We start from the raw sequence: 22,561 nt of genomic DNA on the forward strand, positions 1-22,561 counted from the left end.
TTTAATGATTAAGCTTTTGTATTCTCTCTAATCACGTGTTCAAATCTTTGCGAAAGTAATACAAAAACATTTTTACACTATTTCATGAAGTCAATTTATTTTTCTTTTTTTAATTGATTTAATTTGTTCAAAATTCCCTTATTCTTTAACATTTTAACTTTCTTTTACTTTTTCGTTACTTTCCTATCTTCTTCTTCTCTAAACATTCGTCCTTTTTTCTTTTCTTCTTTCTTTCTGTGATAAATTACCGTTGGATTGTTACGAAATTGGGTTGGTTCTTGTTAGATTAAAAGGTATTGGAGTAAGTTTTTTCGTCATTTTCTGTTATTTTTTACTGACTTTGTCTTTTCTTGTCAAGGTTAAAACGTTGTCGTCTCGTTCGAAACTTTCTGTTAAGGAATCAATTGTTTTCCTTTTTGGGAGAAAACTTCCAAAGTGAAGTTCCTTCATCAAATTCAGACCGTGTTTCGCTATTATGTGCGAGGGTAAGTGCTAAATTTTTGAGTTGGACTTTCATGTTGAAGTTATTTGACGTAATTTTGATTTGGATATGGTTAGCGGTTTGTTTGTGAATAAAATTATTTGATTGGGAAATCGAATGTCATTTTTAAGCTTCAGGATTAATGTGGTTGCTTCTACGACAAAATTGTATCAGGTGTGTAACGAAAACCTTGATTTCTACGTTTTACAAAAGCCAAAAAACATGACTATTGACACCACACGGTCGTGTGGTAGGCTGTGTGGGTCACACGGCTGTGTGACAGGCCGTGTAACTCATTGTTTTGAAATTTGAGTCACACGGGCTAGGGACACGGGCATCTGTCCGGGCTATGTAACTCACTGTCTTGGAATTATAGTCACACGGGCCAGGGACACGGGCGTGTGTCCAAGCTGTGTGAGATATTGTGTTTTGAGTCATATAGGTGTGTGTTTGGTCGTGTGTTAAATCGTGTAACTCATTACTTTGAGCCATATGACCGTGTGTCAGGTAGTGTGTGGCAACGAGGTGAGCCATACGGGCGTATGGGTCAAATTATGAGATTTTTTGTTAAGGTTGTAAACGTCATTTCAGTCGAACATAGGCCTACCATAGATTCTGTATGGTTCGATTTGGGATATAAAACCCTAATTGATAATCCGTTTCTGTACAAACTATTATATACTTCATCGATATGTAGACTGGTGAGTAAGTGTATTCTGTATTAAATAAGTATAATCTGAATCTGTAACATCGTATGCTTATATCTGTATCTGAAAATTTGCATCTGCATTGGGGTGGGATTGAATAAGAAGAAAGTGTGGGTAGTTTAATAATCTGCCAAGATTGGTGGCTAAGCCACATATATGTATATATTTCTGGTGACTTATCGCATTTTGTTCTGCCAGCTAATCTGCAACATTTTGAATGTGACATACAATCATTATATGGTGTGTATGGATGAAAGAGTACTTGATACACTTTTTGGTGTGTAGGGTTGAACGGAGATGGTATGTAGCGGTTATGGGTAGGAAATTTACATCTGTATTTGTTGTAATCTGTATCTAAAACTTATATATTTTGTTTTGCTTCTGAGAACTGTTTGAATTATGAGAAATTGAGGATCTGCTCCATAATTTATGCTTAATAAAAACTATAAGTTACACACGGTGTTTATCAACTCATTTGATTGAATTTCAGATAACCCATCGACTTAGGCGGCTCGATGTGATGGGAGCTCGATCACCTTTGTTTAGTTATTTTACTATTTTAATTAAACTTATACTATAGTGTGTTTTATCTTGGATTTTTGATTATAAGTTTGTATTTCTACGTTGGTTCAACTACTTAAATGATTTGTGAAAGTTAAATTTTGAATAGTTAAAAGTTGGACTTTCTGATATGATTTGATGTAGCTTTCCAAACTTAGCCTTAACGTCTAGACCGGGTATGGGGTGTTACAACTAGTGAATTATGATTTTTTTGAATACATAGATATAGTTAATGAAGTAATCATAAAGATGATTCAAGGTGAGAAAGGTAATTGAATAACAATATATTATGCTGTTTTGTATATTGAGCCCGAATGAACATAGGATAGGATACAATTAGCATGCCAATAGGGTATATTGTAACAGCCCGATTTTGAGGCCTAGTCGGAATAGTGGTTTTTGGACCACAAATCCGACGAGGAAACATGTAATGGCCTGAATTTTTAGAGGTGTCGGAACGATAATTTGAGATCACTAAATTTGACAAATGAGTAGAAAATATTATTAATTTAGTGACTATTAGTTAAATGCGAAGTTAGGAAAATTTTTGAAATAGTGAATAGTGCACTAGAAATAAATATTAAAATAATTAGAATAAAAAACGAGGTATCGAGACCGCAGAGATTTTAAACCGAGCCATAACTATTTTTATAAATATTTATGGAGTGTTAAAAAGTTAGTATTAAAGTTTCGTTAAGAAATTTTAAAATTCCGATAATTAATTGAACAAAAAGGACTAAATTGTAATAAATGCAAAATTATGAGAAATGATTAAATAGCTTAAATGATAAAAGGAAGAGGGCTTAAAAGGAAAATAGACCCAAGGTCTATTTGGGCTGGACGGTAAAGGTACAAAATTAGCAAGAAAATAAGGAGAATTAAGGGCAAAATTGGAATATTACAAAATTTACTTAATAAAGCTAGGATTGAAGTGGAATTATTTAGATTTCTCTTTATTTTTCTGCATTATCATCAGCTAAAACACCATAGAAGGGTTTCCTTAAGCTGGTTCTTCATATTTTTACTGCAAGTAAGTTCAATTCTTGATTATTTCTTGAAATTTTTGTGTTTTTGTGACTTTTACAACTAGGCCCACTAGTTGTATTCATTAGTTTTTGATTCTATGAAAGAAGTTGAAAGTTTCTATGAATACACGCTGGAAGTATATGATGATTTAGCATGGAATTAGAGCTTTAAATTGTTCATATGCTGATTTTATTGAAAGAATTGAATAGAAAGTGAATGTTTGGGACCTAATAGTAAAAGAGTTTGAAGTTAGGGTTATATGTGGAAAGTCTAAATTTCAATAGTTGTGAAATAACTTATAATGTCTAGGTAAAGTACTAATTGAGAAAAATTAGCTTAATTGACGGGTTAATTAATTAAGGACTGAATTGTATGAACTGTGAAATTTGGGGCAAAATAGAAATCAACATTTTACAGTAAAATAGTTTTGGACAGCAGCAGTGGTTTAACTTTGAAAAATTACCAAAAATTGTGGGAATTGGATTAGAAGGTGAATAAAATATGAAATTATAGCTTATTGAGTCTAGTTTCTCATAGAAGAAACGGTGTAAGTAATGGAATTGTAAATTATGAGATATAATAAATTTTGTGAGACAATGTCAGAATGATTTTGGGTTCCCCTGTTCTAACTTTGGAAAATCATAAAAAAATTAAGAAAAATATTTATGAGTTATAATTTATATTCTTAGAATCTTTAATGAGTCTATTTTCAAAGGAAACAAACAGAAACATCATTCGAATTTTTTACAATTAGATAATTCATTTTTAGTGAAGAGTGGTCGGAACTGTTAGACAGCGAAACAGGGGAAACTTTAAAGAATAAACTGTACTATTTGGCTGAACCAAAAATTCTAAAAATTTTATGGTAAGAAGATATGTGAGTCTAGTTTCAGGTAAAATTAGGAGCTCTGTAGCTCCAGATAAAAATAATTTAGTGACTCTGACTCGGATAAACAGCTTTGAATATACATGTGAGTGAATAGTGAAATTATAGTTAATGTTGTTTAAGTGTGTTATACACATTAAGGATGTGGAATGGAGAGGAGGAGGAGGAAAATTGGGAAATATATGAATGATTTGTGTATAATTGGTCATATGCTTAATTATAATTGATAAACGATGAAATAGAAGTGATGCTTATATTTGTGCATTATTGGTCATGGTTTAAGCTCATGTGTGAAAATAAAGTTTCATAGTATGTGTGTATGGTATATTCAGTATATGATTTGGCATGAAATAATGTCATGAATGGTTTATGAATTAACACATGTTGGTAAGCATGATACATGAATAAATGTTGTGCTCATCCATGCTTATAAAGTTTATGCTATATGTGTATTTGGCTAACATATTTGGTGTACATGCTTAGGCTTTGGCCAAATAGTGGCTAGATTATGCCACGTTAAATTTATAAGTTATGCGTTGAAATGGTAAGTGCCTAATTGAAAATAAGCCTGTGATCATGAAAAGGGTGGTAAGGTTTAAATTATGTAATCTCTAGTGAAATGGTTTATCATGTGGTTAGTTCAAAAAAAGAGTTATGTTTAAATACACTAGCTTGCGATTATGGTTGAACGATATGTTTATATCTTGTGTGATGTGCATAGGAAACGAGTGTGGAAAGATAATGAAATAGTAAGTTCATATGGCTGAAATTTAATGATTAAATTTTAATTTCATAAATTATATAGTATATGATGATATATATTTGTTGATGGATTGAGAATAAAATAAAAATACGAAAATCAAATAAATGATCAAATTGAGCGGAACGCTGGATTTGAGTATTTCTGATCAGTGTCAAGTGACAAGTGATAAGTAGTAGCTTTAGCTACACTTATCTGATCAGTGACAAGTGACAAGTGATAAGTGGTAGCTTTAGCTACACTTATCTGATCAGTGACAAGTAACAAGTGATAAGTGGTAGCTTTAGCTACACTTATCTGATCAGGGACAAGTGACAAGTGATAAATGTGATCCGTGTAAGACCATGGCAGTGCTATGGCTTCAGAAAGTGATAAGTGATCATATGCAAGACCATAGTTATACTATGGCAAAGTGGAAGTGAAGTACTCAATTTTCCATAACCGTTCCCTAATTTGATTAAGGATGGTAAGTGACAAATGGGCCCAAAAGAATTAAAGTAAATGGATAAGTGGTAGTGTATTTATACCAGTATGATGTTGTTCTTTAAGCTAAAGTGATATTTTCATTGCAAAATTGAGAATTTCATAAATGTGTTAGTGAATGGTATAATCGATAAACGTTGAGTTAAATGGTAAATACGTATTAGTGTTAAACTTAATGACATTGAATTGTATGTGAATTAAATGGAAATTGCTAGTGATATGATTTAAATTGTGAGCATGAGAAATTTCAAATTGAATGAAATGGAAATGAAGCATTGAATTGCATGAGTATGTATCGGGTCTCGTAGGCCTTATTTATTAAGATTATAATATTTTGAGGATATATTGTGAAGAGTTATAAAAGCATGTTAATAATTTTGAAAGTTTTAATTTAGATGAAATCTTATAACTCGGTTAAATACGTTTACAAATATATGTGTTCTGGTAATGCCTCGTACCCTATTCCAGTGTTGGATACGGGTAAGGGGTGTTACATTATTGTGTGTTGTATGTAACACCCTATACCCGGCCCGATTGCCGAGCCTGAATATCAGATTGTCACACCACTGTCGCACATCATAAGCATTACAAATGGTCTCATTATTAAGTAGACATCTTCCAATTTAGCTATTCAATAATTACAAGTCACACATATTTCAGTAATCATTAAAACATGCTCAAAATTCATCAAACGAACTTAAAATGAGAATTAAACATGCTTTTAGATCATCAAACAAAAATTCAGAATTATTCACGTAGGTATCGATACTGAATCAAATGTATGAATATTTACCTTAAGTGGTATCGATACCAATTGGAAAATCAGTACCAAAACAACATTCTATTTCTCGTCTAAAAATCAAATCCTAGAAAATACCAGTACATTTATTAAAGTATCGATTATTTTACCCCGAGTATCGATACTCATGATAAGGTATCTATACCAACTTACAATATTGACTTCTTGCACAACGAAATATCATAGAGGTGTCATTTTTAAAACCTGAATATTGATACCTTTCTCTAAACCGCAAAAATACAACATTTTAAAGCAATTAACTCAACCTAACTTAAATCTAATCAACATGCAACTTTCACCTCTTCAAACAATCATCAAAACGACTATAATAACAGTTTAAAACATCAAATTATGTTTGAGCAAGAATCGACATATCAAGGTCTAAGTCCTTAAATCCTAAGAGCAAATAAGTTACGAAAATACTCAAGACATCAAGACAAAATTAGCTAAAACATCATGGCAATATCATGCAACATTTCTACCACATTGCCTTATTCCTACAATTCAAAATAATAATTATAAAACACCTACAAAATAAAGCTAACGTCTTACTTAGATCACTCTCTTAGAACCACATTGCTCACACCGGAACACAACTAATCTACAATGGTTTAAAAAAGAGTGGGTGAGCTTGACAAGCTCAGTGAATGTCGGGGTAACCACAATGTATACACAATATCAAAGGTTAAACAAGAGCACACTACAACAAATTCAAAACCATATTCTAATCGAGTCAAAATTACGTGTTCATGCTTCATTAATTCATTTTACAATAATTCATCAAGACTAAACAACGTATACATGCTTCAATAACCCACAAATTTAGCTTATATATTCACATGCATTCATAAGTTAAGTGAGAACGACTCAAACCACAATTACATACGCAATTTACTATGAGAACATACTAACATTTTTATGAAACTTAAATAAACTCATTTAGCATATTATGTTTGTGCATCCATCTCACATCATATTATCACAACAAATAAGATCAAATTTAAATGATAATTTGGCACTTGAGGCTATGAAACATAAAAGTAGGCTTTATCACCACACATCGAATACATAGATCTCCAATACTCCAAATGACTTGTAAAGTCAAACATATCCCAAAAAGTGTAGCGTAAAGCTAACACTCTCCAACACACCGAACATGTCCCGTTGAATGGGAGCTTAGCTCACATTCCCTTATCTCTCCAACATGTCTTAGGGCCTTAATGCCCAAATCACATAAAACATATAGGTGGGTACTCACAATCCTATGACATGCCAACTATATCTAACGGTCTCAAAGTTCATAAGGCCAAAATATCTGTTATTAAACACACATATTTCTTACCAATTTTTCGCTCACTATCACTGTATATTTGCATCATTAGCACAATATCATCACTATCATATAACATGTAAAACATGTCTACATTTACACTTGCATAACCATCATCATGAACACATAACACATATCAAAGCATCAGATCTCAATTCCCAATTAACACATTGAATCGTGTCTACAAATAGTGATTCCAAACACTCACTGATCACATTTTTGCCTAATTACCGAAAGCTTAAACTAGCTTTTCCTTGCCTTTCGCCTTACTTGTAGAAGGCTCCAACGGTTCCAATGCTTCACACATACCAACCACACAACATATACCATCAATTAGCAACCAAAGACTCACTTTACCAACCAAAAACGCAAGCCTAAGCTATATTCTCTTGTAATCGAAACCTTCGACAAAGCAAACTTGAATTTCAGTTATCTCGGCCTATACTTAATATTTTTGACTAAAACTAATTCTATTCATCTATTTATTCACCTACGACTGATTCTCAACATTTAAACTACTCAAAACTACCCAATTCATAGTATCGAAATTTTCGACATGTTTATGGCAATTTTAACAAAAATTCATTAAAACGTTGGAAATATTCAATGAAACTTTAAAGTAAGTTTAGGAACATTCTAATCATGTCAAAACTAATTCAAAAACACTTTGAAACTATATTTTTACCCAAAATCTTGAAATCCACCATTAACAACCCAATTTTCGGCTTTTATTTAAATCATGCGATTTAACGACTAAAAACTCAATTTAAAGGATCAAATAACATAAAAAACTAATCAAGAATCAAATCGTTACCTTAGTTGACAAAAACTAAATGTTTGATCAAAACCCTAAAAACCCAAAAATTCAACAATGGAGAAATCTATGATGTTCTTGGATGTTTTTCTTGAAATATTATAGAGATTTATGGCTTGTGGAATGATAAAAATCTAAAGAAATAAGTTTGGGAATCAAAATTGAATGAGAGGAGATTTAGAATGCAAAGAAGGGCAAACCAAAACATCTTTTTTCTTTTGTTCACGAATGCCTTCTTTGAAGCTTGTGAGCTCTCTTGATGTTACAAAACAATTATTTTTACACTTATTTACATATTCCTTTGAATACCAAAATCAACTTCTTTGGCGTAATCATTGTAGTACTTTATGCCTTTTGCTCAGAACCGAATTCCATCCCCTAGTCTCATTGTTCATCAACTGGAATTGCTTGTATATTCATAAACCTACCAGTAAAAAATAACACTATATTTTAAAAATGAGAAATATCATTATTCTATGTTAGATATTTAAATAGGTAAAAATGCATACAAAATTTGATACAATTGCTTTCATAGAAAAATATTGCAGGAGAATATTTTGGCGTTGAATTGTTGAGAGTGACATAGAGAACTGAGATTGTGGAGAAGGATGTTATGGTGCTTTTAATATGTTAATAATTTACGATTAAGTAAGAGATTTAATTGGATTGGAGGTGGCAACAATAAACAATCATACGAAACACAATAACAAATAATTTTCTTTTTTTATTGAAATTAAAATATGGGTAAACTACCAAAATAGTCACTTTTGTTTGCCTTAGGTTACATTTTAGTCACTTATGTTTGAAATATTACGTTTTAATCACTTACGTTATCGTGTTGTAACATTTTAATCACTGAGTCGTTAACTGCCAACAATGGTGTAACGGTAAGTTGATGTGGCATGTTAAATAATCATTTCAAACAAAAATTTTAAGTTAAATTCTACAATTGGTCCCTATATTTTTTCATTTTAAACAATTTTAAAATTTTCTTTTAAGTTCTTTTAACTTTTTTTTCCATTCTCTTCTGCTTCTCCCTCTATTTTCCTCCCTTCTTCATTTCTTTTAACATAGTTTTTCTATGTTTTCCATTTGTAACTAGTCCAAAAGCTCACCTCACTCGAAAAAATTAAATTGTTCAAAAAAATAAAACATAGCAAAACTACGTTGAAAGAAATGGAGAAAGGAGGAAAACAAAGGGAGAAGCATAAGAGAATGGAAAAGAAAGAAAGTTAAAAAAACATAAAAGAAAAAAATTAAATTGCTCCAAACGAAAAAATATGGGGACCGATTGTATAAATTAACCTAAAATTTTTGTTTGAAATGATGATTTAATGTGCCACAGTTAACAGAAATTAACGGCTCAGTGACTAAAATGTTACATCATGATAACATAAGTGACTAAAACGTAACATTTCAAACATAAGTGACTAAAATATAACCTGAACCAAATAAAAGTGACTATTTTAATAGTTTACCTTTAAAATATCCACCATAACACTTACTGTTTCTCTCGTCACCAATATTCTTCCAAAAAAAGTCCCAATCTGCTACTCATTGGGCCTCTATCACTATAATTCTAAAAACAGTGGAGACCCAACACCTTTATCTCTCTTCTAAAATAATGAGACCCAACCGAAGCATTTGCTATTGCATGTTACCTATTCCCAATTCAAACTAAAATACCCAAAATTGTGCTATTTCATACATCAACCTTCGCCTCCAATCCTCATGCCACATCATCACCCATATACGAAGATATATTATATCACTTTTTTTTACAATTAAATTATTTTTGATTCAATAATACTACAACTTATAGTTCAAGATATATTAAATTATGGGTTTTTTTTTAATTTTTTACTTAAATTATATAATTAATTTGTGACATTAATTCAATCAAGAATTTAATATTTTCTTATTCCGATATATATATTTTAAGTGCAAAATATACATTTATCAAAATAATTTTATAATAACCCTCACCAACCAATCTTAAGCCTTGTTTTTCATTGCTCACAAAGTTTCAAAAGCAATTTTTAACCTCAAAAATAACCAACTGCAAATTACTTTTGGGATCAAAAAAAATATTAACTGTTTTTCTTTCCAAACACAAAATTTGGGTTTCATGCTTTTGTGTTTTTAAGTATATTTATTAAAATATCCTTATTTATATAGATTATGTAAAGGGTATTTAATAATTTACATCAATTTAAATAAAATTTATCATTATATTTATTTCTTAAATATTTTATGTACCATTTATTTTATAAATAATTTATATTAATTATTTAAAATATATATAAAATTCACATTATATATATAATTATATTAAATTATTTAAATATAATTTAAATAAATTTATTATTTTATTTTCTAACATCATGTCTAAAATAGACATTTTAACTTTCTATTGCAAATTTTAACAGCAAAGCAAAATACTTGAACTTAACAAACCATACTTTTCAACATCACTTCTCATTTTTTTTAATTGGGGGAAAGGAATGAAGTTGCTTGGGATCTAATCCGAGCTTTCATGCCTACAACATAACGTTCTTACCATTAGATCAAGAGGTTATTTTAAAAGAACTTTTCAACCATAAAAGCAGCCATTGGGTGATAACACTCTAGAATAACGTATTTTTATGTATTAATTATATATTTATTCTAAGTATGATCCTGCTAATTTGAGCTATTTATGATCTTTTATCTCATAGGGACTAAATTTGAGGCAAAAGCACAATTAAGGGCCAAAAGCGTGAATTTAGAGATAAAATGGGCCAATATGCGACACAATGAAATGTTGGTGCCAAAAGTGCAAGCATGGAGGACATAAGGGTTGAAATGCAAAAATAAGAGATTTTATTCTATCAGACTCTATTTTAATTATATTAGGATAATTAATATTAAGATAATTATTAAGGATTATTTAATTTTAGGATTTAATTTTATTTATCTTTATTTATCTTCAATTAAATGTATTTATCTTTTAGGAATTTAAGTAGGATTAGACTATCTCCCCTGGCACTATAAATAGGGGGTGAAGTGACTCAAAAGAGATACATCTTTTTCTGTAAACACTCTCTCCCCAAAAGTCTAGGCTTTTGTTCTTCTCACATTTCCTTTCAATAAAATCTCCATTTTTAGTTTATTTATTTTCTTTTCTACCACAACCATGAGCCACTAAACTCATCTAGTCGAAGGTTGTCGATATTCCCCAAAAAAGGTTTTTGAGGCTTAGAGTCTGTATTTAGCCTCCTCGCCGAGTATTCATCATTTTTCCGCACTACGGGGCTGACGCTTTCGTCCATGTCCCTTAAGAAGTAAGCTTTTCAACTTATGCAAAGGCGCCCGCTTTGTATGTTTTGGGAAGGTTGCACAGTCGGTTCGTTAGCTTACTGCGTCAGAGGTTGGCGAGCCCAAGAGACAAAATGGCGTGGGATTTGCATTGAGAAGCGTTGATATAGCATAAGACGATCCTACAGAAGCGATTGTTGGCTAGAGTCAAGTTCCACTAAATCGTAAGTCTAAATCCTTGGAGCTGGTGGTCGTAGGCGTCATCTTCCACTATAACTGGCTTATTCGGTTTGGGAAGGATCATCTAAAAGCCGAGGATTAACCCAAGGTGGAACGAAACAACTGGAGGCTAGAACCTCCAATAAGAATTTCTTTTCTCTCAACTCTATTTTTAATTTCTTAAATTTTCGATTCAATAATCTTAATTCTGTTTTTATTTTATTTTTCATTTTTAGACCCAAACGAACACAGGTTTTCTTGGGCAAGATTCTGCCTGAGATTTCACGGAATAAGATATTGTGTAAATCCAGTCCCTAAGGATTTGACCCTACTTCTCTTTTACTATTCTTTTTTATTATTCATTAGGGATAGGATATTTTTGGTGCTTTCAACGATCGCATCAAATTTTGGCACCATTGTCGGGGACTGGAAACGTACTAATCTTGTTTTTTGTTTCTTATGACTAGATCTACTCCAGGTACTCTTGTGTTCGATTCAGAAATTGAGAAGAATGCTAGAGCTAATCGCAAGGAGACAAAGTTACAGAAAAAGCAGTCAGTAGTGGTTGGAACTCAAAGTAACCCACCGCTAGAAATCGAAGTCGACGACGAAGTTGAGTCTAGGGTTAACGAAAACCCTACTCGAACAGTTGAAAGTGAAAAAGTAGAATTTGACTCACCAGAAGAAGTGCTTAACGCTAGGGTTAACGAAAACCCGAATCTAACACACCGACCAATGGCTCAAACGATTTGGCTACTAACCGAAGCTCCGACAGAACAACTGCCATTATGCATCGCGTATCCTACTGTGGATACCGATTTTGAGTTGAAGTCAGGTTTAATCCAGTTACTACCAACTTTTCATGGGTTACAAAATGAAAATCCCCACAAGCATCTGAAAGAGTTTCATATGGTTTGTCTTATCATGAAGCCTCAGGGGGTAACTGAGGATCAGATTAAATTACGTGCTTTCCATTTCTCCCTAGTAGATTCCGCTGATGAATGGTTATTTTATTTACCCCCTAGATCTATTACAACTTGGGCTGATTTATCTCGTTTGTTTCTGAACAGATTTTTTCCAGTGTCTTGAGCAGCCGAGCTAAGAAAAGAGATCGTTGGAATATGGCAAAAAGAAGCTGAGTCCCTTTACGATTATTGGGAGCGGTTTAAGAAGTTGTGTGCAAGCTGGCCATAACATGGTATGACGGAGCAATCTCTCCTCCAATACTTTTACGAAGGTTTGAATCCCATGGAGATGAATATGGTAGACGCTGCTAGTGGAGAAGCATTGGTCAACATGATTCCCCAGCAAGCGAGAGACTTGATCTCCACGATGGCTGTAAATTCTCAGCAGTTCTGAGTCAATACTGAACCCTCTAGAAGGGTTCACCAGCTAAGTAATTCAACCTTAGAGGATAAAGTTGATAGACTTACTAATATGATGAACTCTCTTATTACAAAAAAAACGAAGACAGCCCGATTATGCGAAATATGTGCTACACCTGATCATGCAACTAATGCATGTCCCAGTATGTATGATGATACCATGGCCCATCTGGATACTATGGGAAATTTTCCTAGGCCACCACAAAGGTGATACGACCCCTACGCTAATACCTACAACCCAGGATAGAAGGACCATCCTAACTTAAGTTATGGGGCCAATCCATGAAATAACCAGCCATACCAAAATCGATTTTCGCAACAGCCACAAGGTTCAGGTAATTTTCTAGAAACCATGGTCAATAAGTTAGCAGTTAATGCTCTTGATTTTCAACAGCAAACTCTTAATTTCCAAAAAGAGACAAAGGATTTCCAACAGAAAATTGAGGTGTCCATCAGAGAGTTGACCACATCGATTAAGAAATTGATCTCTCAAGGGAAGCTGCCGTCACAAATAGAACCAAACTCTAGACAAAATGCAAATGTAGTGACGTTGTGAAGCGGAAAAGTACTGGAACTGATTCCTGACAAGAATCTTGGCCAAGAAATCACCCAGAAAAAACCTGAAAAAAAAGAACAGGTCCGACCGAAGCCTCCATTGCCTAAAATTCAACCTCCATTTCTAGAACGATTCAACCAGTGTCGAAGAGGTAAAGAGGACAAGGAAATTCTCGAAACATTTAGGAATGTCGAGATCAACATTCCGCTATTGGACACCATCAAGCAAATACCTCGGTATGCTAAATTTCTTAAAGAGTTTTGCACCAACAAGAAAAAAATTGACAGGTAATGAAAATGTGAATGTTGGTGAGAATGTATCCGCAGTGTTACAGCGGAAAATGCCAGCAAAATGCAAGGATAGGGGCATGTTTGCAATACCATGCAAAATAGGCCATCTGGGAATTAAAAAAGCTATATGTGATCTAGGGGCTTCTATAAATGTAATGCCATATTCTATTTATGAATCACTTAATGCGAGTTTTTTTTACAAAAACATGTGTTATCATTCAATTGGTGGACAGGTCTATTGTGCATCCAGAAAGAGTCATTGAGGATGTTCTGGTAAAAGTTAACGAGCTTATTTTCTCTGCAGATTTTTATGTGATCAAAATGGAGGAGGATAGCACTCCTGGATCTTCAGATCTCCTACTGGGTCGACCGTTCCTTAGTACGGCTAATACTAAAATAGAAGTTTGAAGTGGAACTCTCACGATGGAGTTTGATGGAGAGATCGTAAAGTTGAATGTCTACAACGTCATTAGCCATCCAAGCAAAATCTTGAGCGTAAATCGCATTGACATAATTGACTCTTTAGTGGAAGAGAATTTTGAGTCAATTTATGGAGATAATTATGAACTTAATAAATTTGAATTTGTTAATGAGTTATTACCTCCAAACACTAAACTGTTACCTTCTGTTATACAGGCGCCAGAGTTGGAGTTAGAACCCGCAGGAAAGGCAAGGAAATTAGACATCCAAGAGTTAGAAGAAATTCGCAATGATGCCTACGAGAATGCTCACATTTATAAAGACAAGAAAAAGTTGTTTCACGATAAGAGAATAGCTCAGAAGCTTTTTTCGGTAGGACAAAAAAGTTTTACTTTATAACTCCGTGTTAAAGTTATTTCCAGGTAAACTTCAATCACGATGGCAATGACCTTTTATTGTTATTGCAGTCTTCACATATGGAGCGATTGAAATAGAGAGTGAATAATCTAGAAAGCAGTTTGTAGTCAATGGCTAGCGGTTGAAGCCGTTTTATGAGAATTTTCAAGCCCGCACGATTAAGAAAATTCATTTGGAACCACCATAGAACCAATAACGGCGTCGAGCTAACGACGTTAACCAAGCGCTTGTTGGGAGGCAACCCAATTTTTATTTTTTTCTTTACTTTATTTATTACTTTATTTTATTTTATTATTTATTTGGATATTAATAAATTTCTCTTCTTTTGCTTAGATAAAACAGAGCGAAAATGTGAAGAAAACCGTTGAGCAACGCTTAGAACACATTGAGGCCCGTCTTGAATCCTTTGCCCAGCAACTGACCAAGCTCATTGCCATCATATGCGATCGACAGTAACAACACAGAGAGTTTTTCTAAACTTTTCTACCTATTTATTTCTTTTCATCCATATTGAGGACAATGTGCTTTCAATAGGGGTAGATACTCTTCGTTATTACTGTCATTTTCTGCTGTGATTTTGGTTGTTGTTGCTGTTGCTGTGATTATTTTTGGCTGGTATTACTGCTTGAGGCTCCATTTTGTCCATATTTATCTGCCTCTTTTCATGCTCAAGAGTTTTACCAAAAATTGCCTACTACTTGACATACAAGCATGATTCTTATTTTCTGAGAAAATTACAAAATTTCCATAATTGATGTCATCTCCACTGTTTTATTTTTATTAGGCTAAAAATAATTGTGATTCATAGAGTTAACTTTATCTTACTTTTCGTAAAATTGATCAAGTTTAATACAAAGTGGCACTTAATATGTTTGCATGCTAAAATATGTTCATGACTATTATGGTAATTACTGAAACTTATTTTTGACACTTGATTATTATTTTTCTCTAAAGTCCTCATAAAAAAGTTATTATTAAAATGTCGTTTAATGTTTCCGTAGTTATGAGTGTAGCTTAAAAACGTGACTGACTGAGTAACCGGGGTAGGGTGCTTGGGTTGTCATCCTATTTCGCGTCAAAAGTTTGTGTGACGTGTTAGGTAAAACTCCGTTAACTGGAATTAATTTTTAAGAACATGTTAGGCTGAGTAACCGGGGTGGGGTGCTTGGCTGTCATCTCTCTTCCCGTCAAAAGGTTCGATGTGTTCTTAAGAAAAAATTATAATAAACTAGGAGTCTGCTAGGCTGAGTAACCGGGGTGGGGTGCTTGGCTATCATCTCTCTTCGCGTCAAAAGGTTCAGTATATTCCTAAAGTATAAAAAAATATAAATAATAAATAAATCAAAATCAAAATAAAAAATATATAATTTAAGGACTAAAGGATGAAACAAATAGGGTGTCTTGGTAGGTTTCGTAATTTACCTAATTTTCATTAAATAATTCAAGTTGATTCTAATTTTTATGTGTATTAATTGGAAAACTTTTTCTGTTTTACTTAAAGCAAGCTTAGGGTCTCTTTAACTTTCATATGCATTTTGACTGATTTTTATAAAATTTTGGAGTGCTATTTCTTTTATGGTAGAATCTAACTTTCACAGTAGATAGGAACCATACTTGAGGGCAAGCATGGGCTAAGTAGGGGGAATTTGATAACACTCTAGAATAACGTATTTTTATGTATTAATTATGTAATTATTCTGAGTATGATCCTGCTAATTTGAGCTATTTATGATCTTTTATCTCATAGGGACTAAATTTGAGGCAAAAGCAAAATTAAGGGCCAAAAGTGTGAATTTAGAGATAAAATGAGCCAATACGCAACACAAGGAAAAGTTGGTGCCAAAAGTGCAAGCATAGAGGACACAAGGGTTGAAATGCAAAAATAAGATATTTTATTCTATCAGACTATTTTAATTATATTAGGATAATTAATATTAAGATAATTATTAAGGATTATTTAATTTTAGGATTTAATTTTATTTATCTTTATTCATCTTCAATTAAATGTATTTACCTTTTGGGAATTTAAGTAGGATTAGACTATCTCCCCTGGCACTATAAATAGGGGGTGAAGTGACTCAAAAGAGAGGCATTTTTTTCTATAAACACTCTCTCTCAAAAAGTCTAGGCTTTTGTTCTTCTCATATTTCCTTTCAATAAGATCTCCATTTTTATTTTATTTATTTTCTTTTCCACCACAACCATGAGCCACTAAACCCATCTAGCCGAAGGTTGTCGATATTCCCCAAAAAGGGTTCTTGAGGCTTAGAGTCTTACTTAGCCTCCTCGCCGAGATTCATCATTTTTCCACACTACGGGGCTGACGCTTCCATCCATGTCCCTTAAGAAGTAAACTTTTCAATGTATGCAAAGGCGGCCGCTTTGTATGTTTTGGGAAGGTTGCATAGTCGGTTCGTTAGCTTACTGCGTCAGAGGTTGGTGAGCCCAAGAGACAAAATGGCGTGTGATTCGCCATTGAGAAGCGTTGATCTAACATAAAACGATCCCACAGAAGCGATTGTTGGCTAGAGTCAGGTTCCACTAAATCGTAAGTCTAAATCCTTGGAGCTGGTGGTCGTAGGCGTTCTCTTCCACTATAACTGGCTTATTCGGTTCAGGAAGGATCATCTAAAAGCCAAGGATTGAACCCAAGGCGGAACGCGACAACTGGAGGCTGGAACCTCCCATAAGAATTTCCTTTCTCTCAACTCTATTTTTAATTTCTCGAATTTTCGATTCAATATTCTTAATTCTGTTTTTATTTTATTTTTCGTTTTCAGATCCAAACATTTAATTCTGTTATTTTCTTTTTTTTTTCAGGAACGTAGGTTTTCTTGGGCAAGATTCTGCCTGGGATTTTACGGAATAAGATATTGTGCAAATCCAGTCCCTAAGGATTTGACCCTACTTCCCTTTTACTATTCTTTTTCATTATTTATTAGGGATAAGATATTTTTGGTGCTTTCAACGACTGCATCATCGGGTTAATGTCCAATATAAGCACGTACCAAATATGTTAACTTTTATATTAGGCCTGATTAAGAAAAATTAAAAATTGACTTGAATCGAGATATTTGGATGGTTTATAGAATGCAAATCGAAAAACTATGGTTACTAGAATCGAGCTGAGTTCTATTTTTAATTAATTCATAATTAGTTTAAATTTTTATAATATACAAATAAATATTTTATATTTAAAATAGTGAAAATAACTTAAATTTTGTATATAATTTTTTCCAGAACATACTAAATAAGAGTTTTCAATTTTTTTATTTACTCGACTTTTTTCTAGAAATATATATGAAAAAAACTTTGAAATTATATCATAAATATGTTTAAAAGAAATAAAACAAAATTTATTTATTAAAATAAATCTAAAAACCCAAAATTCAAAATTACTATAAAAAAACTAAAAACCAAATCACTATTAAAAAAAATCTAAAATAAAAAATTAACAAACCCAACCCAACCTATCATATCATATAAAATATCAAACTCTAGTATAAGAAAAAAAAACGGAGTAATTATCATCACAAATATTAGCAGCTTTGAAAACGAAAACACATACAGAGATATTAGCTCCCACACACATGACATTCTTATAGGAGTATGACTACAAGCTAGTAGTCAAAGGCTAGCAAAACTAGAATAAAATTAGGTAGTAATTAAGACAAGAAAAATTCAATTATAATTTGTTGGAAAAAGAAAGCAATAAAAAGGTTCAAGCAGGCAGCCAAGCAGTGGCAAATACAACATTATGTCCTTTCCAAGTAAGTACAAGATCATCTTCTTCTTTCTTTAATCCCCATCCAGCTGCATGTTCATCAAGCATTGTTTTCACTTCCGAGATGGCCTCTTCACCGAAGCTAACCCCACGAAAACCCGCGTTTCTCATCCGCTGCACCCACCGGCTCTTTGGTTCTAGCCTCTCCACCCTTTGCAGCCCTTCATGAGCTATCACGTTCTCTATCTTCCAACATATGTCTGCCTCGTACCACTGTCTTTGCTTGCTCCCTTGTGGCAGAAACGTGTCCACCGTATCGTATGGTATCCATAGGTAATTGAAAGCAGCCCTTAGTCTACAAACCAAATTATTTGATGTAAAATCCGCATCCTCGTCTACTAGGACAACCACTGTTGGGTCCAGTCCCCGAAGCGCCTTCAGGAACATGGTTCGAAGAGATTGAGTGGACGATGGTTCGAACGAGTAAGGGTTTGAATTTACATTTGAAAGAGGAGACAATGTTTCTTCTGGTAAGTAGTGAAGCATCATGTGACAGTTTATGACTAGAGCCTCACCGCTTTCTGCATATACTAAATGTTGAACTCGAAGCTGGTCGATCAAAGAGGAGAATCCATCAGCGTAAGTTGAAGGAATCGCTCTGAATTCCAATACTACGTTGCGGGACCTAGCGAAGTTAATCAATTTGGAGCCTAGCTCTTCGTAGGAAAGGTCGAGCATTGGTGGAACATCTTCAGTTGCACCACCAGCAACCGTGAGTTTCACAAGTGGGGGTCCTTCCAGCCTACTAGCTATGGCATCAATTAATGTAGGGATTTGCATGCAATGCGTCAAGCTTAAATCAACTATGTGAATGACCGAATACCCTTCCACAGCTTCTAGTATCGCTGCATTTGCTGCGGTGAAACCGAAGCGATGCCACGGGGTTAAGTCCACGAAGCTAGCCAACTCGATGACGGAGAAAGTGTGGATATCTATAGAGAGGTTGCAGTGAGCGTTGGCCATTGCTGCAAGCATTTTGCAAGTGCCGCTTTTGGCTGCTCGGACAATGAGAGCTCGAAGGAAAGCACATGTTAAGCGCTGGTTGGAATCACCATCTGGTGGTGCAATGTTGTTGAGAACCCAAAGAATTTGCTGCGCTAGAGTAGCATCGTTGCTCTCAATAGCGTTTGCACAGTGCACTAGAAGTTGTTCCATGCAATTGGCATCACCAAAGCTGCCTAAGCCCTTTGAGGTAGGGAACCCAGGCCACGGACGAGCCCGATGGATTTGGTTTTTGTTCATTGTGGGGATTGAAAATGGAGGGATTTGGTGCAAGGGTGGGATTTCAGAGAATTGCATCATGGAGAGAGCAAGAGTGAGAGAGAGAGAGAGAGAATACAAAAAATTAAGAGAAGAGCAAATATGTATCAGACATCAGAAGCGAGCAGAAAGATAGAAAAAGACCAGACTAACAGTGGGTACCTTGTCATTGGGAAACGATCCACACAGCAAGGATGAAAAAGTGAATAGAAAACCCACCAATTTTATAGTACAGTTTGGGAGAATTCTGCAAATGAATCACTGAAAATTGACGGTTCAGCTTTTGTGAGAATCTTATTTTCTTCTAATAGAGGAAAACCTAAAGGGACCGCTCAAAGAGGAGTATACAAATAACTCCCATCCCCAAAAGGAACAACTTGGTTAAAGTCAAATCCGGCAAAAGAGACCATTCTTTCAACAAAGGATATCAGCCTTTTCCAGTTGCTAAACATAGGGGCTGCAATACTCCATACAGAGATTTACTGATTCAAAACCAACCTTTTTTCATGGCTACAAAAAGGGTCTAATTCTAACCCCCCTCAATATAATCAAAAGAAAGAAGAGAGATGGACGACAGAGAAAAAAAGAAAAAAGAGAGAGACTGTGTGAGAGGTAATTATAAAGAAAAGGAAGAGGGAAAGGGAAAGGGAAAGGGTGTGCTGGTGCTACTTCTGTTGGATTTTGGTAGCATGTGAGGATAGCCGGCCATGGGATTGTCTGTATGTGGGAGTTGGGATTTTGTCATGTAATGTGGAGTGGGGATTATAAGCCATTTAATCTTTGGCTCACTCTCTCATGCCCCGTATGACATTTAACTTTCTCATATCATGATGAAATCATTTTTATGCAGGTCTTCATGTTCTCTTTTTTTTTTTTTTGCCTCACATATATTTCTCTCAGATGTTTTCAACTGTTACCTAAAATCCGTTGATATTGTTTCATTTCTCCATCCAGGGGAAAATCCTACCCGTATAGTAAATTTTCTAACTTTGATAACCCTAGCACAACCCCTAGCATCTGGGTGGGATTCAATTGTAAGACAGGACAAAGTATGTATATACGTATATTACTCTGATTAGTGATTGAAGGATTCTATTGATATTTTGAATGTTTTTGTTGTGTGGGAGAATGTGGTAGGGTAGCAGTAAGGCGCCCCTCAAAAGACTCATGGCAGTCAAAATCATTGCATGTTCCTGATGAGACAAATTCAATAAAGGAATGGTCACTGTCTAACCCTAATGGCAATTGCTCCTCTGTTTCTCCTTTCTCTTGCTCATTTGCAGTGACAATCCAAGTTGTAGCTTGAAAAACTATGTAAATATGCACATAATGCCAAAAAAATTAGCAGAAAACAAATAAACTATGTAAATATACACATAATAAAACTCGGTTCTGTCAAACTAACAACTCAACTAGGCAAACTGATTAAACTAATAAGAACCATTACAACAGCAATGTAGAAAAGAAATTACAGTATCCCATGGATACACCATATATGCATGTATGTATGTACGTACAAGTTATGCAAGCGTAAGCACTAGTTTTTATTAAGTTTTTAGCAGGCCCACATATTTGAATACTGTCTAGGGTAATGCAAAAATATGCTTCCTAACATTCTCCAACCCCATTACTCTCTCTCTCTAACTGCACTCACAAACTTTGGAATAAAAATTTGTAAGAGATCTTATCCAGGACCAGTTTTGGATATCCACAAGAATTCTCGAATTTTGTAAATATTTTTAAGAGGATTTAACTTATTATTATATGTTTATCATCTTCATATGCATGCAATGCATATATGAAAATTGACCCTTCTGCAACTCACACGTGATAGACTTCCTTTTGTTCCCTTATTGAAGGATTGGTTTTGGTTGCAGCATTCCTCAACCCCACCCTAAATAGACTACTCGACCATGCCACCGTAGAAAAATGGCCGTCTCCCATTAGCAAATTGACTGCCCTCTTTCACTAATCGCATGCCTTTATGTTCTTCAACCCTTTTTTGGACCCTCACCTGCATTTATTACATGTTTGAAACCTAGGAAACTTGCCTATTGTTAACCATGAAAAACATCCAACATTAGTGACCTAGACTAGTCTGCATTAATTACATGTTTGAATTCTAGGAAACTTGCCTCTTCTTAACCATAAAATAATAAAAATTGTTTTCTTAAATAGTATTTAAATATTGAAATTATAGTTGATTGAGTCTTAGCTCAGTTGATATCGATATCGTTACCAATGCAAGAGAGCGTGGGTTCGAATACGCTAAAGCACAATATTCTCTTATTTTAAGGGTTGAAGAGATATATAGGTAATTTTAGACATTGTATCAAAAAAAATTTAAAATTATAAAGTAACTTTAAAATATTTTTAATTTTAGAATCAATATTTTTCTTAATCAACAAGTGGTTAGAAGAAGGGGTAGTGAACTTCTTTCCCAAGCATTTGAACCAAGTTTGAGTCTTGAACTTGACATTACTGAAAGGGCTTTACCCGAATACTATCCTTGGCCCAAATAGGATTAAGCTTAGACCGTAAATGAAATAATAAGTTAATATTTAAAATATTTAAATACTATCTAAATAAGTTTTTTCTTATGAAATACTTACTTAAAAAAAATATTTTTTTGGTATAAATCACATGTGTCATCATTTGTATTTGTTTTACCATTTGTCCTGTAAGAGCTACGGGTAATATTTAGGTAAAGCTCTCCCACCAATGTAACTCCAAGATTTGAACTTGGTTAAAATGCTTGGGAAAAAAATGCACTTCCACTTTTTCCAACTACTTGTTCGTACTTTTAAAAATGCTTTAAACTCCATTTAAAAGTTAAAAAAAAAATTAAAATAAATCTTGTTGAGTAAATAATTTATCATCTACAAAAAATAATTTAACAAAAATTTAAAGTAAACTATCCAGTTGGTCATCCAACTTTTAGGACGCTTTCATTTTGTTTACCAAAAAAAAAATCCTTGTAATTTATGACCCTACTTTTAGGGTGTTTTCATTTTAGTCACCCAAGAGTTAAATCCTTAATGACAACTGACTATACACGCCAAATCATGTCCACAACATGTTTACAC

At 33.8% G+C, this 22,561-nt stretch overlaps 1 protein-coding gene across 2 annotated transcripts; it reads right to left on the reverse strand.

The window, feature by feature from the left end:
* Positions 1–18,096: 18,096 nt before the first annotated feature.
* On the reverse strand, positions 18,097–20,922 carry LOC107913272 (scarecrow-like protein 32). 2 transcript variants are annotated; one of them, XM_016841806.2, is made up of 2 exons: positions 19,638–20,921; positions 18,097–19,400 (listed from the first exon to the last, which is right to left on the reverse strand). In XM_016841806.2, exon 2 carries the CDS (start codon positions 19,368–19,370, stop codon positions 18,153–18,155), a length of 1,218 nt encoding a protein of 405 aa, XP_016697295.1. In that variant the 5' UTR covers positions 19,371–19,400; positions 19,638–20,921; the 3' UTR covers positions 18,097–18,152. The 2 variants fall into 2 exon arrangements, with proteins under 2 accessions (XP_016697295.1, XP_016697294.1); XM_016841805.2 differs by having other exon boundaries at positions 18,097–20,922.
* Positions 20,923–22,561: the final 1,639 nt, after the last annotated feature.

The sequence above is a fragment of the Gossypium hirsutum genome, chromosome D11, assembly GCF_007990345.1.
Source record: "Gossypium hirsutum isolate 1008001.06 chromosome D11, Gossypium_hirsutum_v2.1, whole genome shotgun sequence".
NCBI lineage: Eukaryota > Viridiplantae > Streptophyta > Magnoliopsida > Malvales > Malvaceae > Gossypium > Gossypium hirsutum.

What these genes read in the sequence shown, in the direction of transcription:
- LOC107913272 (XM_016841805.2), bottom strand. Translation starts at nt 19,517, where the DNA reads ATGATGCAATTCTCTGAAATCCCACCCTTGCACCAAATCCCTCCATTT.